This window comes from Cydia pomonella, chromosome 1 (assembly GCF_033807575.1).
Source record: "Cydia pomonella isolate Wapato2018A chromosome 1, ilCydPomo1, whole genome shotgun sequence".
In the NCBI taxonomy this organism is placed as follows: Eukaryota; Metazoa; Arthropoda; class Insecta; order Lepidoptera; family Tortricidae; genus Cydia; species Cydia pomonella.
The window spans coordinates 3,697,133-3,715,447 of record NC_084703.1 but is presented as its reverse complement, the minus strand read 5'-3'; the positions used below and the strand labels follow the sequence as shown (position 1 = coordinate 3,715,447).

At 36.9% G+C, this 18,315-nt stretch overlaps 1 protein-coding gene across 3 annotated transcripts in view; it reads left to right on the top strand.

Moving 5' to 3' along the window:
- Nucleotides 1-16,869, top strand: part of LOC133516548 (Krueppel-like factor 7) — a 31,391-nt gene extending 14,522 nt beyond the window's left edge. For all 3 annotated transcript variants that reach the window (XM_061849646.1, XM_061849693.1, XM_061849576.1), the window contains one exon: nucleotides 81-16,869. In XM_061849646.1, the coding sequence (XP_061705630.1) occupies nucleotides 81-256 (176 nt within the window). In that variant the 3' untranslated portion in view covers nucleotides 257-16,869. The remainder of the gene's footprint in view (nucleotides 1-80) is intronic.
- The last annotated feature ends 1,446 nt before the right edge of the window (nucleotides 16,870-18,315 follow it).

Sequence of the window (18,315 nt, the reverse complement as noted above, 5' to 3'; positions counted from 1 at the left end):
ACTTCAGTTTATAAGATATTATTTTAATGAACATTACTTCTTATAAATCAATATTTATCCAAGAATCATAATAATTTCAGGTGAAAAACCCTACAAGTGTTCATGGGACGGCTGCGAATGGCGCTTCGCGCGCTCCGACGAGCTCACTCGGCACTATCGCAAACACACGGGCGCCAAACCCTTCCGCTGCCGCCACTGCGAGCGCTGCTTCAGCCGCTCCGACCACCTCGCGCTGCACGCCAAGCGACACGCGTAGCCCGTCAACAACCAGCCAATCAGAACCTAGGTAGCTCCTCTCTGATTGGCCGAGCGGGCAAGCCGAGCCGAGCGCTTGTGATTGAGGAATTGATCGCGGGCCGAACCAAAGATTGCTACGCTGTTAGTCACTCAGATTATGCTTTAAATTTTTTTCGTTTTTGTAATCTCTTTCGGCTTGGTTGCCGTTTAGCTTATGCCGCAAAGCGGCGAGTGCCATCGTCGGGCGGGGGTGCGAGGCTTTCTTTTGTCTACTACCAAATTAAAGGTTGTATAAGACCCTTCGTCGGGTTAACGTAAAATAATATCAGCAACGCTAACTGTCGCGGACGCGTGCGGTGGATTTTACCTACAATGGCATCCGCGTGCGTGTATCCGCGCCGGCTAACGGACGTCCTAAAGCCTACTTTACACGGGCAACCAAATGATGACTAGTTGTCACGTGCGACACAACTTGAAAATTAGTTTTCGATAACCATTCGGCAACTTGACTTTTTTGGTCTGGTTTGGTTTGCACAGTGTGAGGCAAGCCTTAGATGCATCTTTCAATTAAGTAACATGTAAATGTAACAAAAAATAAAAGAAAATCAGGTTAAATTGCATATAAGTTCAACGAGCCAAAAATAATGACGTATATGGCGATATTTGACATAAAAATATGGTAGTTTTAATAGAGATGTTAGTACGAAATAATGCCTGACTTCTTTGAGACTGATCATAAATTGTTTATGCCTTTTGAATTTCATGAAAAATAAAAAATAAACGCAAAACGCTTTCTTCCATATAAAACGCTTTAGATCATATTATTGATACTAACATCTTTATTTTAAAACACTATATATGATGACCAATTGTCTATGAACAATTTACAAAAAAAAAGCAACCGCACAAAATGCCCGCCCGTATGTTTACACTACGTGACATATTATTTATTGGTAAAGCTACCTTCGCAAGCCAAAATGTATGTATGTATGAATGTATGAGACATTTTGGCTGGGAGTTAGATTGGGTAAGTACCCACCGAGGCCCATCACTTTAGTTAGGCTTAGGGGGCGAATCTGCATGTCAGAGAGAGAGCTGTCATTGCAGACAGAGATAGATGTCTGGCAGGTGTTGCGCCGAAGGTACTGTAGTGAATTGAAAAGAGTAAGCTAATGTTCCAAATAATCTTGAAATGATTTTTGTAAACATGAGGTTTCATTCAAAAGCCTTCATGGTGCAATGTAAAAGGATTGATACGTGTAAAAACAAAAAGGAAAAATTAAAAAAAAAAATTTAGCGGCCTTCGGCATGTAAAAGAGATTTCCATTAATGCAAAATATGTAGATTCGCCCCAGTTATACGTCTCGTTACCTGATGTATTTAATCGGTACAGTCACTCGTTCGAAAATGATCCTTATGCTTCATACTAAAAGTCGCAAATCGACTGTCTAGATCCATGTATGTTGTACGAAATTGTGTAGGTTTAAGATATTTTTAATGTTGAGGGAGATTTTTTATAGATAATGCGTATGGTAAAATGATTTATATTTTACCGTCCTTATGGTTGATGTTTGCTTGAGACTTTTATGTAGATATAATGTGGTGATACACTTATGTTAATTTTTTATACTTCAAGTTTCAAATTGCAAAAACCTACTAAAAGATTAGTGTCTTACTTTTATAATGTTACTGCATTTACGAAAAAAGTAACATGGGTATAAGTCGTGTCATTCACGAAGACGCGACCTTGACTCTTATTGTAATGTTATTAAGGATTAGATTAGACAAATCTGCGCGTCTTCGTGGATGACACGTACTTATATAGTTTGAAACTGATTTCGACGAGTGACTGCATTCGAAGCAATGTTTATTTTTTATTACGTTTATTAATAAGATATGAATAATTGTTTACGTTAAGCTGTTTCATATTCTACTCTTTCATTCCGCTCTGTCCCGCTGTGTGGGCCATATCTGTCGTATTAAAAGGCATACTATTGAGAATTATTTTAATTTCTATCAATACTCGTTTTTATGTTCTACTTTTCGACGCCGTGTCAAACAAAAAAGCTGTCACTCCCACGTCACCGTCTCAAAACTGAAATTGAACTTTATGCATATTTACTTAGGTCTATATTGCTCTGTGGTCTCTAACTGATTAATCCGTCATTGCCGTTGGGCCTACGCTGCGGATATATCCGTCGGCGTCGAAAAGGTTCAAAAATGTTGTACTTTTCGACGCCGTGTCAAACACAAAAGCTGACACTCGCACGCCACGTCACCGTCTCAAAACTGAACTTGAACTTTATGCATATTTACTTAGGTCTATATTGCTCTGTGGTCTCTAACTGATTAATCCGTCATTGCCGTTGGGCCTACTCTGCGGATATATCCGTCGGCGTCGAAAAGGTTCAAAAATGTTGTACTTTTCGACGCCGTGTCAAACACAAAAGCTGACACTCGCACGCCACGTCACCGTCTCAAAACTGAACTTGAACTTTATGCATATGTACTTAGGTCTATATTGCTCTGTGGTCTCTGACTGATTAATCCGTCATTGCCGTTGGGCCTACGCTGCGGATATATCCGTCGGCGTCGAAAAGGTTCAAAAATACTTAAAAGCAATTAAAACAGGTAACTAAGTATCTTTAGTGACCTTTTTATAGCATTTGAGAGTTCAGATGGAGTTTTTTAACGGCAGATTATTAAAGGTCCATAACAGGGGGGCAAGTAATACGGGTTGGATTATTTCCCTCAGGTTGATTCTAACCGGCTTTAGGGTCCCTCGGACCCCGTTATAGATAGGTATTTTGTATGTTTTTTATTATAAATTAAATTTATTAGCTTCTTCATGTTTTAAAGCTTTATATCTCGTTTTCCGCTTTGATGTTGATTGTTATGACCGATAGTTTTATGTTTAATACTTATTTAACGCGTTCGTATGACTGCTAAGGTTGTTGAGCTATATGTGACATTATCTATGAAAAGGGACCTTATTGTCGGTGGCGCTTACGGCATTATCAACGATGCTCCCATATTATAAACAACGGCGCGCTACGGAGTGCGGCGTAAGCGCCATCGACAATAAGGTCCCTTTTCATAGATATTGTCACATATGAGGTTCACTTTACATTTGCCATTTCCATGAAACCAAATTAACTTGCACCTTAAAAGGCTCTACAATTAATATCTGTTACCGTTAGAAATTGTACCTTCATTTAATACCAAATTCTGTTTTTTTCAAAATACCCATCAGTAGACGCACTAATTCGTCGAATAATTTAGTACATTGACCTTTATTATGTCTCTCACTCGCGCGCGATTGTGTTGTCGCACGCGAGCGGCGTAAAAGTTCAATGGATGAAATTATTTTTGGTGACGGCTTTAAGACATACACTCCAAGCACGAGTCTAAATACATACAGTTATTAATACATTACACAGTGTAACAAAAATAGTAGGGATATGTTTAAAGTAATATTCGGGTTCGTGGTCTCATTATACCCTCTTAAGGCCCAGCCATAGAAATGAAAAATCCAAATATTGCCATTGGAATTTGAACCTATAGTGCACGGAATACAGTAGATTTTATTTTGTTTGAAAATTGCACGAAACAAAACAAATGCAACTCTGTCCTAATTGAATATGATTTAAATTTCATCGAACTGAATAAGTCCTATAGGTAGGACCTTGGGCCTTACGAGGATACACCAGTCAAATTAGATCCGTAAATAGCGTGTAAAGGAATAATTGATAGCAAGCTGTAAATCGTTTTAATACTTTCATTTTGTCCTAAACGCGTGTAATCCGAGTTTTCCCCTTTCCAGGAGGTGTGCATAAATTTTGGGAGCCTTAGGAGATAGTTATTTCTTTGAATTGCCAAACCAGTCGATGTAGAAGGATTCGGCCATCAAATACAATTTTTAACATGATTAAACAAAAAAAAATTCGAATTCGAAACTTTGACTACAAATTCATATTAAAGTACCTTTCGGATCCCTAGATATTATTTTTTATCACGATTAGGATAAATTTACCATCGGCTGTTTTCGATCTACTAGCAAAAACTAAAGAAGAGCCAAAAATTATGCTTATCTCCTGGGATGGAGCAAACCTTGGATTACACGCATTGAGGACCAAATGGAGATATTAATACGATTTCCAGCTTGCTGGGAATTAATTCACCGAAAATACATTATTTGCTTGGCCTATTAGGAAGAAGTGGAAAAAAATGTCTGACGCGAAAAGTTTCGCTGTCTTGGACGGGCAAAAAAAATTTTTTTCGTCTTTTTTCTAATTAGAACACGATACCGAATACGTCCTTAAAGGGATCCCCATTATTTTTGTTACATCCTGTATACCATCAGCCATATTAATGAAAACACCATTTGTTATTTCGTTTCCACCATGGGCAAATAGTTCCGTTTTCAATTTGATTTAAACGACTAGACTAGATTCAATCGGCATTCAAAAGTTGTTTTACGAGTTTATCTGGGGTTCCCAAACTTTCGACGTGAAGGCCACGTCTATGATGATTCATGTTAGCGGTCGGTGATTTCCTATTTGTCCCCGCCCCAATGACCGCCGTCATACATGAGGCGGGACAAGTGGGCCTGCTTTATATGAAGCGTTTATTCCTATCTGTGCACGACGGGGAAAAATAGGAACTCTTATATAAAGCGCCTGTTCCCATCTGTCCGACGGGGACAAAATGGAACACTTATATGAAGCACCTGTACCCATCTGTGTCCGACGGGGACAAATGGGAACCGTAGTTTGGAATTCCCTATTTTACCTTATTGAGCAATCCTAAGTAACGTTCCATTTTTGCTGCTAGCGCTCTTAATATTGTCACAAATAAAGTTAGGACGCAAGAAGAATTTAGTACGTTGACTCGCAATTTCCTATCTCTATTTGCACGCGCATAGTTATAATGCTTTCCCGCTCGCACAATGTCATTGACCGCTGGCAGATGGGCCGCACAGCAATGTAACTACGCGCGAGAAAAGAGAATTAAGAAGACCAAGAGTGCTCACTCTATACAACGGTTTTGTTACCAAAAATACTATTTTTTTCGTAATCTACATCTAGCGTCAAGTAGGGGAGCTCTCAGTACTGCTACTCAACAATAGATGTCGCGGCAAACAAAAAGTCAACGAGGATAATAGTATTTTTGGTAACAAAACCGCTGTATGGAGTGAGCACTCTTGGTCTTATTAATTCTCTTTGGCGCGAGCGATAAAAATAGAAACAGGCGGTTCAACGTACGAAATTCTTCTTGCTTATTGTCCTTAATTTATAACATTTTGTTTCGAAATTGTATGTATGCAAATCGTAGTCATTAAAGATATCCCACTCAACGAAGATTGTGATCGACTTTTAAAACTAGGGAGTAAGTTTATCTAGATATAGTTTTAAAATCCTCATCCACTTTGTCACGAGTCTTCGTTGGATGGAAAACGTGTGTTGCCAAATCTCGGCAAATGTCAGATGTCGATATTAGACTATACATACATACAGGGTTTTAAGCCCACGCTCAAATAAAGGTAGTAAATTATTAATAAACTATGCTCAGACGTAAGTTCTAGTGTTAAAATATGACGTGACAATTGACAGTTACTGAACACTTGTCAGTGACAATTGTCAAATTTGTCACATTTAGACACTAGAACTTACAGATGACAAACTACTAATTTTTATAAATCATCATAAAGTCTCATTCGTGTCATAGGCCATGGTGGAATGAGAAAAGTAAGTCATTTTTGAGTTGAAATTGACTTTAAAACAATAATTATTATAACTGTACACACACCTCTTTTAATAATACACAATTAACAGTACTGACAATTTCATTACTAATATTACCTTCCATACAAAAACGAATAGTCTAAGATACGTTATAAGAAATATTTAACCTCATCTGTTATTTGTTTGTGATAAGTGATAAATATTAATATTCACATTGACACATTGCGAATAGGTTGCCTAGTGAAATTGCATACAAACAGAAAACCTTTTTTTAAATTGTTGTTATTTAATCGTTTATTTTCTAAACTAACTCAAATAGGTTATCTTATTAAAACGTTGGTCTAGTCCATGGTTTCTTTTGATATAATATACAAATAAATAACAAAATAAAAGGTAAAAAAACACTGTCCGTACGCAATTTAACTAGGCAACCTATTTTCAATGTGTCAATGTGATTATTATCCATCATTTATTTCTTATCACAAATAAGTAACAGATGAGTGTATATGTTTCTTATAACGTATCTCCTACTAGAAATGGTGGAAATTATTATCTAACAATATGAGATACGCGCTCAAAATTGTTAAAAACACAACTTCCAGTCTTACATTTTTCATTGCACAACACGAGATTTGCGCTCAATTTTCTTAAAAACACTACTTCCAGTCTTACAACTCTCATTGCACAACACGAGATACACGCTCAAAATTCTTAAAAACACAACTTCCAGTCTTACATTTCTCATTGCACAACAAGAGATACGCGCTCAAAATTGTTAAAAACACAACTTCCAGTCTTACATTTCTCATTGCACAACAAGAGATACGCGCTCAAAATTGTTAAAAACACAACTTCCAGTCTTACATTTCTCATTGCACAACACGAGATACGCGCTCAAAATTGTTAAAAACACAACTTCCAGTCTTACATTTCTCATTGCACAACATAAGCTTTAAACCACTTATTACTTCACCCCAAAATGCGTCTATATTTTCTAGAGACTGATGTGAAAGTGGGTGTATAATATATATCGTTGTCTAACGTTGTGCTTACTGTGGGGTTAGTCAATTTGTGTAATATGTCCTATAATATAAATTTATAAAAAATATTAATTTATGTGCTTAGGACCCTTACTTTATGACCCTGGTACTTGATTGACTAGGGTACAGTCAGCAGCAAAAGGAGCTAAAATATCTGAAACATATTTATTACCAACCCTATTTACCTCTAAACGTATTTTATTCCTAAAACGCGTGTCACGATCATACACTAAGGTCACTCTAGTTCCTAGATACTTTCTATTACTGGCAAATTATATCCTAAAAACGCCAGCAGAAAAAAACTGGATACACTTAAAATATCATTACAGTCTCTAGAAATTATAAGAAAATTTTACCAATAATTGTAAGTACAACGACTGCAAATACTGCCATCTTATTAGTATAAACCACAGGTTCTATACCCTACCCGCTTTAAAATAAGGTTCAGAATTTGGTTGTAAAAAATACCTCCCGCGGGCCAATTTTGTAGTCTTCCCGAATTTAATATTAACCACTAAGATTCGTGGCGAGAGCTGTGTGTGAGAATTAAAAAGTGTGTGTGTGTGCTCCGACGCACGATTGGAATTTACTCCTTACGAACGATTAAAATACATTATAAATTTTAAGATGAAAACTCGGCAATTGACGTTGTTTTTAGACATCATGTGTGATGTGCAAGATAAGTTGCGCACAAAACATTGCGTAAAGTTTGATTTTACTCTTTTATAAACTGAAATAGATATCATACACTAAAAGAATAAGAGTCTAAGTCCACCCGCGCCCAAGGCGGGAATCGAACCCGCGTGTTCGTCTTATGCGGGTAACATCCTGACCACTAGACCACCCGGCCACGGCGGTACCTGTCTCAAATTCTCTGGTGTATGCTCTAAAAGACAAAGGGGCTTTGATTCCTTTAATTCTTAGGGAGTAAATTCCAAAACTTATTGACTTACTTTTTTATTTCACTATAGCAATAAAGTGTGGCCACGGTGTTGTGACAATTTCGGTCACTGACCTGTCCACTACACATTGCTGCCTCTATCAATTGACTTCCATTTTTTTTTGCTAATGTTCTATTCTTCCATTTTTATGGAAATGTGCTTTAAAAATTAAATATTATTTTAATCTTACACATTTTGAGTTCTCGCCTCGTGCGATTCGTGGATTGCTTTAAGTGTGTGGGTAGCTTATTGTTCAGTCAATATGATATAGGCTACGGTGACGGCTTACCACGGCCGTATGCTTGTTTGCCACCGGGAAATGACTGCAGTGAACTACCCACTTTATATTAAAAGGCTGGGTATACCTAAGAATTTTCGTAATTCCGGTTTTAACCAGCTCAAATAGGTACAGTTTTACTCAAAACTGGTTTAGGCTAGTTTAGGAAAGGTTTTAAGGTCTTTTAATATGTGTCGTGTTGCAGAAAAAATAATGTTAAAATAGGTAAAGAGGTTTAATTGATTTAACAGATATCATATTTATATTTATTTATTATCACGCATTTTTTTAGTATGAAAATAACAAGATATATTGCGTTAAAGTAAGGACGCTAAGCATGAAGAATTTCGTACATTGACCAGCTTGTTTCTATCTCTATCGCACGCGCATAAATATATTGTTGTCCCGCTCGCACAGTGGCATTGACCTCCGACATCTTGGGAGGCAATATGGTGCAATAGATAGAAACAGGCGAGTCAATGTGAAATACTTCATGATTAGGGCTTGTGCACAAATCACGCGAGGTTCGATAGGGGGGGAGGGGTCACGAAAGATCACGTCGGGGAAGGGGGGAAGGGGGTACAAGGAGACTCACGAGTAGATACTTTTTCTCGGTTTCGATAATACATAAATCTTCATTTCGCACTTCAAAATAGTGAGTCTATTTTACAAAAATATCATCACGTTCATAACGAAAATAGAAAAATAAATAAGATTTACTATATACAATATTATTTATCTTAAAATAAAGTCGACTGAAAATATTTCAAAAAAACTACTCGTGTGGATATGTGGGGGAGAGAGGGGTAGCCAAGAACCTGACCAAATATCACCAAGGGGGAGGGGAAGGACCAAAAAGTAGCTGAAAAAACGATTTGTGCACAAGCCCTTAGCGTCCCTACTTTACAGATTATCATTAAAAAAACTTTATTTCTTATAACACTTTTTCTTTCCGAAATTATTTTTTATACTATTATATTATGATTGTATTGGTATATAAATAGTTTATTGAAATCCTAAGCACAACTTTTGATAGCATTTACAGTTTTTTGTAAATTGGTTTAGTGAATTAAAATCCTTTCGTCGCGTACGCATTGGATGTGTTATCTGTCTCGGTCTCTCTTTAGCATTCCGTATTGCGAAAGGGAGACAGGTGACAAAATATCCCTCTGCGCGCTAGGTGAATGGACGAGTAACGGCGACGATCCTATAAGTCGAGTATAGCCACGTTTCTGGTATAATATATATTATAATATTATAAAATAATTAATCTATAACCGTTTTACCAACTGTGAGTGAAACATTTTTAAAATTAAAGTCATGTGAACTACGAGATCCTAGAATAATTAAGATTAATAGTGTATTTTATGCATATATTATTATTATTGAGACAGGTTCGGTCTGCCAAGACCAAAAATAACACCAAACGTTTAACACTTTTATAGTCTATTTAACAAATATGTGTTAAAATATATGTTTTTGTTTACGTTCACAGCTTTTAACATTATTTTAGTGGAAATGTAAAAAAATAAACTTAAGCTACAGAAAAAAAATGTGATTCATAAGTCAAATATATAGTAATATACGTATAGTTGTATAACATATGTTAACTAGGAAACGTATGGATGTGTGTGTATTATTGTGCTTAAAGGCGGGTGTTTAGATATATTATGTATTACTTATATACATACACATTATATATATGCACTACGGCTGGTAACTGCATATTCGATAGCGTAGTTAAATATATATGATATATATATGTAAGTAACCGTTTAACTGGTATAAATATATATAAATAGGTATGATTAAAATATACAAATAAATAAATTCATCGTTCGTGTTTAGAATCAACCTGAATTTATATTTTTGGCGCCAACCGTTTTAAGAATGCACGAACATTTACTTATATTTATGCCTTTTCTAGTTTTTAAGCGATTCACACCTTTTTTTATAATTATATTTACTTACGTCTGGCATCACAACTATTTATAATGAGGCATGCTCGCGCAATATTTTCATTAACATATCAATATTTTATATTAATGTTAGTTGTAACTTATATATTTCTTGTACTACCATTTTATATGTGTCACAAATATATACATCACTATTTTTAAGTTTTCTTTGTCCGGCCGGGAGCTAGCAATATCTATGTTCTGGTGTTTCAATGGCTTACATCACTAACCATCTGTCAAATACATATATTCACAAAAATCTTCCTAATAGGACTAAAATATTATGGATCTATGTTCCTGTCATTTTTATTACCATTATAAGTCAACAGATAATGTATTTTACATACAACCGATGTTATATATACACAATATAACGCAGTACAGTTAGTTCATTTTTTGCAGCAGAAAGAAGTTAAGTGATCATGACGTGTTTTTTATTAAAAAAGTTTTTTGAAAAATAAGTCGCAGCAAATATGTGATAATTATAAATCATAAACGATTATTTACATTATTTTGCTTTCATAAGTAATTTAAACTATTTTTTTTAAGAGATTTTAATAAAAAGACACGTCAAGGTTGTTTACCTTTTTTCTAATGCAAAAAAACGAAGAAGTGACGGCCAATGTTGCCAAATATAAACACATCCTTATTTGAGTCATTCTCAAATTATATGACTGCGGTCAGACTCAACTGCTTCAAACTTTTTATACATTTAGTATGGTTTGCCGGAGTATAGACGCAGGCAAAAATCTGGAGAATAACCCATTCCTACGATAACAAAGATGTGTATATATATTGGGCCACTTTGTGAATCACTGCATATTTGATACTGTATGTACATTGGTACAGGTATTACACGTGAATATTGGTGCAAAATGTTGTATTGCAAATGTTTGAACAAAACAAATTATTGTATTAAAGACTTCGATTTGTCTTTTTTAAGTAGTAACACTATTATATACAAATTATAAACTGAAATATTTGTCATATACTGAAGAAAAAATGGCAGAGCCGTAAAGTGACGGGCAGAGGCCTACGGCCTCCCGCCTGAAATACGTATAACTTAGACATACCGTAAACATGTATTAGTTATTTCTTGCGCCACTAGAGGGCATCGCTCAATGTACCTTGCTGACACCAAATTTGGGTCTTGCCCTGCCACTGGTGACAGGGTAGTCTAGAGGTACAGGGGTAAATTAAAGACGCCGGTTCGAACCGGACACTAAAGAAATTAGTCAGTTTTTCTTTAATACTTTTCATTATTAATCATCTATTTCAGTTTATAATGTTTATAATGTTGACTTTGAAATTAAATGGCTCTGCACATTTAAAGAAAAACTACCTTCACGATAAATTTTACGCGGCTTATAAAGCTGAGACTGCGTCAACTCAAACAGAGCATCTCGCTTTCGCCAATGTCAGCACGAGGGAGATGCATTGTCAGTTTACGCAGTCGCTAGCGAATAAAGTCGGTGTCAAACTCGTCAAAGCTCTGGTTTCCTAGAATAGCAGTGCCGTCATATAGCGGCCGTAATATTACGGACGCAAAAAGAATGTTCCTTGAATCACCGCCCTCTAGAAAACCGCGCCATTTTGTTTACATACACAAAGTTATAGTGACGCCATTTAAGCGCTGTATTACGGCCGCTATATGACGGCACCGCTATCCTGGGAAACTAGAGCTTAAGGACGAATAACGTCATTTAGTTCAGCTGTCAAACAATATTTTGCATCAGTTGTCTCATTTTCTATGATCTGATCTCCATGCATAGAGATTATCTCGATGATATGTTATGCAGGGTGTTTGAATTTGAAAATTATTCTTCACGGTACACTGCAGAAGACTATGCTTTAGAAAAAGCATGATTAGCATGAGCTATCTGCTTTATTAATATTTCACACTTTCATCTTTTTCCTCTCTCGTTGACCAGCACGAGTGCCACCAGTTTAACACTGACATATACGCTAGCGTGTACGTAGCTTACTTTCAATGCATCTCGCTCGTACTCGCATATTTGTGCGAGTGAGATGTGTAGAAAGTAAGTTACGCAGACAGCGAATAATTATGTCAGTGTGACACTGGGCCACCCCACACTAACGTCTTCCGAGCGTCAGCGTCTAGTCAACTCTATGGCGCTGCTCGACGCGACGTTGACACAACGGCGCAGCGACGCTATTTTCCATAGCGCTGACTAGACGCCGACGCTCAAAAGACGCTAGTCTGGGGTGGCCCTAAGGCAATCGTGGTGAGGCTACTGCTGAAGATGGTTATCTGTTTAAGCCATTTTTATATGTCAGTCTAAGCCAACTCTGCACTAATTAGAACAGTACCAAGTGAGGTTATTGTTATAAATGTCATGTATTTATTTGACATTAATGACATCACACTTTGTCATTGCAACTGCAGAGTTAGCTTGGTCAGACTACCGTGTATTGACCGTATGTTCTTTGTATATTTGTAAAATTGTACTCGCATTTATACCGAGTTCTGACAGTGATGTATGTTTTATTTTTTTCTAGAATTTATTTTAGGTTATGTCAAAACGACTGGGAATGTTTTTTTGTTTATGTAGGTATTTTAATGTGCGATTCCCACCGGCAATACTTGCGCGCCGTCTCCGCCCATTCGATGAGAATCGTACTTTATTGTGCAATTTTTTCCAAGGATAATAGGTTTTTTTTTCACTATACAATATCTGTCAGAACCGCCTTTGTGATCTTGCAATAACAAAACGGATTGTCTAATATAATTTGTCAGTATTGTCTGTCTGTCAGTACATTCCAGTGCTTTCTTAAATCGGTTGTAATTTAATAGCCATTAGACTTAACGCATCTTAGCTTATTTGTTAAGCGTTAGTTCGTCCGAGCGGTGCAATAATATGTATACTTGGGAACCTTTTGTGATTTCAAGAACAAGTAGACTAGGTGATTTTCATAGTGTAAATCATTGTGATACACACATATTTGCATTTCCTAATGCTTTGAACGCCAGACGGCAAAGGAATATGCCCTGCCCCGGTCGCCACGCGATCGCGATTAAGCGAAATTGAACTTTCCGGAGCCCCGCTTAAGTCCCTATTGCATTGGCAAAGCTGCCGGCTGTGGCCGTCGTTGGCGTCCTTGGCAAGACTCCGATGACGCCCACAGCAGTCTGTAGCGGTCAAAAGGTTAAAGACCATACAAATATCGAACAAATGGTAAATTAAGGGGAATTTTCCTTTGAATCAATAAACTATAGTTTTTATTTTACTTAAAATGTGGAATGGCAACAATAATCGTCCATTTTCATAGGAATTTATCGTTAATAGTGGCGTTTTCTTACTCTGTCGCTAAAAAGTCTGGTAAAGTCGCCATCAGATCGGAGCGGTCAAGGTGTTAACAAATATCTGAAAAAAGCTATAACATCAAGGTCCGCTCCGATATTTCTGATGACTGAACGGGACACTCGGTATCAGTCCTACCACGAGTTTGACATATTCGCTAGCGACTGCGTAAACTAACTCGCACATCTCTCGTACTGGCATTGTCGTTTGAGTTGCGTTTAAGGCGTAAAACTCATGGTAAAGTTAGGGGTCGATATTGAAATTGAAAAAAAATAATGTGTATATATTAATGCATCGCAACGGACAGAAAACTACCGTTTTGGTTGAAAACTTTTTATGGCTGTTGAGAATTTGTTGACATTATTTTAGAGACAACGTGTCGGTTTCGAGCGATCAAGTTTTAAACTTATTAACAATATTAAAAAAAAAAACACCTATAGTGTATTTCTATATGAATCTTTAAAAATTGTCACTGTGACAAGTTACGAAATGGTACGGAAATTAAAATGTACAGTCGCGATCAGATATATCGGAGCGGCCGAGGTGCTCAAAAATATCTGTACACGCACTCTAACGCCTTGACAATAGAGGCGTGTTCAGATATTTGTGAGCACATTAGCCGCTCCGATGTATCTGATGGCGGCTGTACAACATTTCGTACGGTCGAGTTCACAAAAATGTGTACAAGTCAAAGTTCCAGAAATATGTTTACACCAACTTATTGTCAGTTAGTCAGGCGTGTAAATATATTTTTGGAGCGTTGTCTTTTAAATATTTTTGTGAACTGTACCTGTACAATTTTGTATGGGTTTTTTATTACATCCGTTTAAGATTCATAAGCAGGGGTCGTACAAAAAGTGCGGATGACGTCAAACCACTTATAGGATGATTTCAAATAGTATTTTTGATTTTCATAAACAATTATCACTTATCATTTATCAACCTCTTTATTTAACGATATCGCCACTTGAAATGAGTAAGTACGTTTTTGACTGACACATTGTCAATCAGATGAACAATAAATTGACTTCGTTATTGTTTAGCTATTGTATCTTCACGATTATATTTAGCTAAAATTTATATTTACTAATGTATAAGAAAACGCTCTAAAATGTCATCTTTACTCGAATATTGTGGCAATTTTCCGTTTTTGGAGGTACGTGACAAACACGTATACTGCTCTTGCTAAATAGACTTGTTAGAAAAATAGTCATCTATGCATAATTTCATTAAATAATAAGTATATTTAATAACATCAAATTATCTGTTTTTTTTTTTATTAATCTTACCTACTGTTCCCACTTTTGACTATTAAACCTATTTATCTGAGGATCCCACAGACTTGTTCTAACTAATTTCAAATAACACCTTATGGTAACAAATTTCGTGAAATTTATTTTATTCACTACATCGCCCTACCATCTGTATCATTAATTCCATGGATTTATTTACGATTATTTTGTTACTTCATTAATACTACTTTGTTACTACATGTCACACGGAAGTTTAAATACAAACTCAAACATCATCCTGTGTGCAAGATTACGTCATTTTTACGTCATTCGCACTTTTTGTCCGACCCCTGTTCATAAGGAATAGACTATAAGTAATAAATAAACAAGGCAATCGCAGCGTTTGTCTATATCATAAAAATTTGATCATTGGTCTTTTACAGTCGCCATCAGATATGTCGGAACGGCCGAGGTGCTCACAGATATCTAAACACGCCTCTATTGGTAAGACGCTGGAGTGCGTGTCCAGACATTTTTGAGCGCCTCGGCCGCTCCGATATATCTGATGGCGGCTTTACAAATAATCACAGATTAGTTTTACAAGAATAGCTTAACTGTAAACAAGTTATTATTCTAAAATACATTTTAGAATGCTGTTTCATTTGACACCTTGTCTCTTTTCGTTCGCGTCAGCATACGATAACGACCATTCTATTCTAATAGGGGGTATTACTGTAATTTTCTGCCGCCAGAGTGCAGCACTAGCACATATTGTAAAAAACAGTAACTTATACATACTATGCCTTAAAGTTTGTGAGAATTCACTATGACATTTATATATCAAGGCGGTTTGATTATGCCTACCGTGAAAATGGATATTTCGGTATCTGCCTCTATCGCTCGAAAGCGTGCTTCGCGGTAGGCCCTCAGTGTGTGCCAGTGGCGCCCCCTACGCAGTTTTGTGTAATATCCCCTATTTGGGAGGTAATTCCTAGAGATAAACCATTTCTAAAGTGCATCCCCTCTCGCGCCTAGAGTAAGGACGCTATTCACGGAGAATTTCGTACAATTACGTGCAACATAGATGGGAACAAGCGCGTCAATGTACGATGTTCTTCGTGTTTAGCGTCCTTACTCTACATTTCAAGTAATTTTATATACGCAACGCACACAAAGACGGCATAAGCCTTTTGTTATTTTTGGTTGCGCCTTGAGATGTGAGCGTGCCTTGAGACGCGCGCATTTTAAAACTGGTCAATCTACCTCCAACCGGTGATATTCATGCCAATGGCACAGAGTACTGTTTGCCGGCGGCTGTTTCAAATATATGTATACAATTTTGTCCTTTAAACCTTTGCAAAATGTATACATATCTTTGACATTGAAATTGAAAGTCGTTTTCTCACGCATTCGCCATTTTTCTTCAGTATTCTATGTTGCCACGCTTTTATATTAAATGTGGATGATTTTTTATTAAGTTATGCGCGTATTTAGGCGTATTTAATACCACATTTTAGGAAATCGGCGGTCAACTGACAAAAAAGAAGATGGCTACCGTCTGGTGATATTCTCGTGCATTGACCTCTGTACATCCCTATTGCTCGACGTTTTATCTCTCTCCCGTAATGTTACATTGCATGTGAGTGACAGAGACGTCTGTACAGGTCAACGTTCAGAATTATTCATAATCGGCTTAAATGTAGGGCGACATTCGCTTTCGAATAACAGAAAGAAGCGTTTTCAAGGATGTTAGACAAATGAATTTTTTGTCGATTCTACCGTGTATGGCCAGTTAGACCGCCGATTTCCATGTGCGTCCACAATATGGGCGTCCGCTGACGCGGGTGCACGGCGCGGGTTAGCGTTATATAATATTAGCAACGCTACCCGACGCGGACGCGCGGTGATTTCACCTACAATGACATCCGCGCGCGTGCAGCCGCGTCTGCTAGCGGACGCCCTACGGCATTCAGCAGCCGGGACTGTGTATATACCTATAGTTATTGTATCAGATGTACCTACAGAGTAATAAAGTGATGTATTTTTGTTCTGGCCCTCAGCGTTGGGCTGTAGCATATTATTGCATTTTATATTAATAAAGTTTTCTTATATGTGGACATATGTTGTTTTATTATGTAAGGACGCTAAGCTCGAAGAATTTCGTACATTGACCCGCCTGTCCCTATCTTTATTGCACGTGCATAAATATATTGCTGTCGCGCTGGCACAGTGGCACTAACCGTCGGTATCATCAGCAAAAATTATAGGTATATTTCCATGCAAAGAGCCGTGCGCGTTGAAAGATCTGCCATCTTGTGTCTTGAATCGGAAACATAAACCGCTAGAGCAAAGAGAATTTGAAATAAAGGTGGATTGAAGAAAACTTTATAGCCTCAGGAAATTTACTGCCATCTTTCGACACATGATTAAAACAACGCCATTTGACTTTGATCCTTAATCTTTCACTGATGCGATAAATTAGTTAAATATCAAAAAGTTGTGCAAAGCCAGTGCAGCCCTCTACAATTCACATACATTTTCTTGTGCATTGTATGTAAGTTCTGTCTTTTTCTGGGCTATACTGGAAGCTTAAACTCGACATTAACACAGTTCATGCATGCTCCCTACTGTAGATACAGAGATTTTACCACTTTTTCAGTTACTAACTTGCACGATTTTCAGCTAATATTATATCCAGAGTAAATGTAGGAGTTCAAAATAGAGTTCCGGTTACTCTGTTATATTAGCGGAAACTCGTTAAGCATTAGACTTTTTGTTTGCCGCGATATCTATTGTCGAGTAGCAGTACTTAGAGTTCCGCTACTCGATGCTAGATGTCGACTGCGTATATTATTATATATTAAGCATTTTGGTACCAAAACTGATGTATGGAGTGAGCACTCTATTACTTCTTATTTCTCTGTTTCGATGGATCTCAGCGATTACTTTTTCTTTTGTAAAACTTACAACGAATTAAAATTCAAAAGCATAATATCCGCGGTCCCGAATACGCACATCCATCTCGCTCACTCTTATGCTCAGTGAGAGATAGTGAGAGTGAGAGTACACGAACCTAAGGTGTAATATCGGTTAGTTGTGTTGTTGTTACGAACTATGGTAAAAGGCCTTCAGAAAGGGCTGGCATTTGAATTCATTCCACAAATTCGGCCCAGTTAAGTTCAATAGAATAAATTTAGTTGGGAAAGGGATTTCTATGGATTGGAAGGTAAAAAGGATAATGAGTATTTTTAGGAAGCCGTGGGCAAGTAAATGTGTTTGTTGAAGACAAAATGATACGAGAACGGTATATTAGGGTGTTTTTAAATATTAAGCCATATGCACTCATGCGGGCCATTATTTTTATTTGAAAGCAGGATTTCTAGTAGTGGTTTTTAGACATAATTTTATTTTTATTTCTATAGGTATCATGTTATAATTTTTTTTTATAGGATAGGGTTTCGATAGCTTTATTAAATGAAATATATGACTTAAATGCATTTTATTCTGCTTTTGGGACATAAATATTTTACAGTATGCTTAACCCGTTCGCGTCTTTTCTGTAG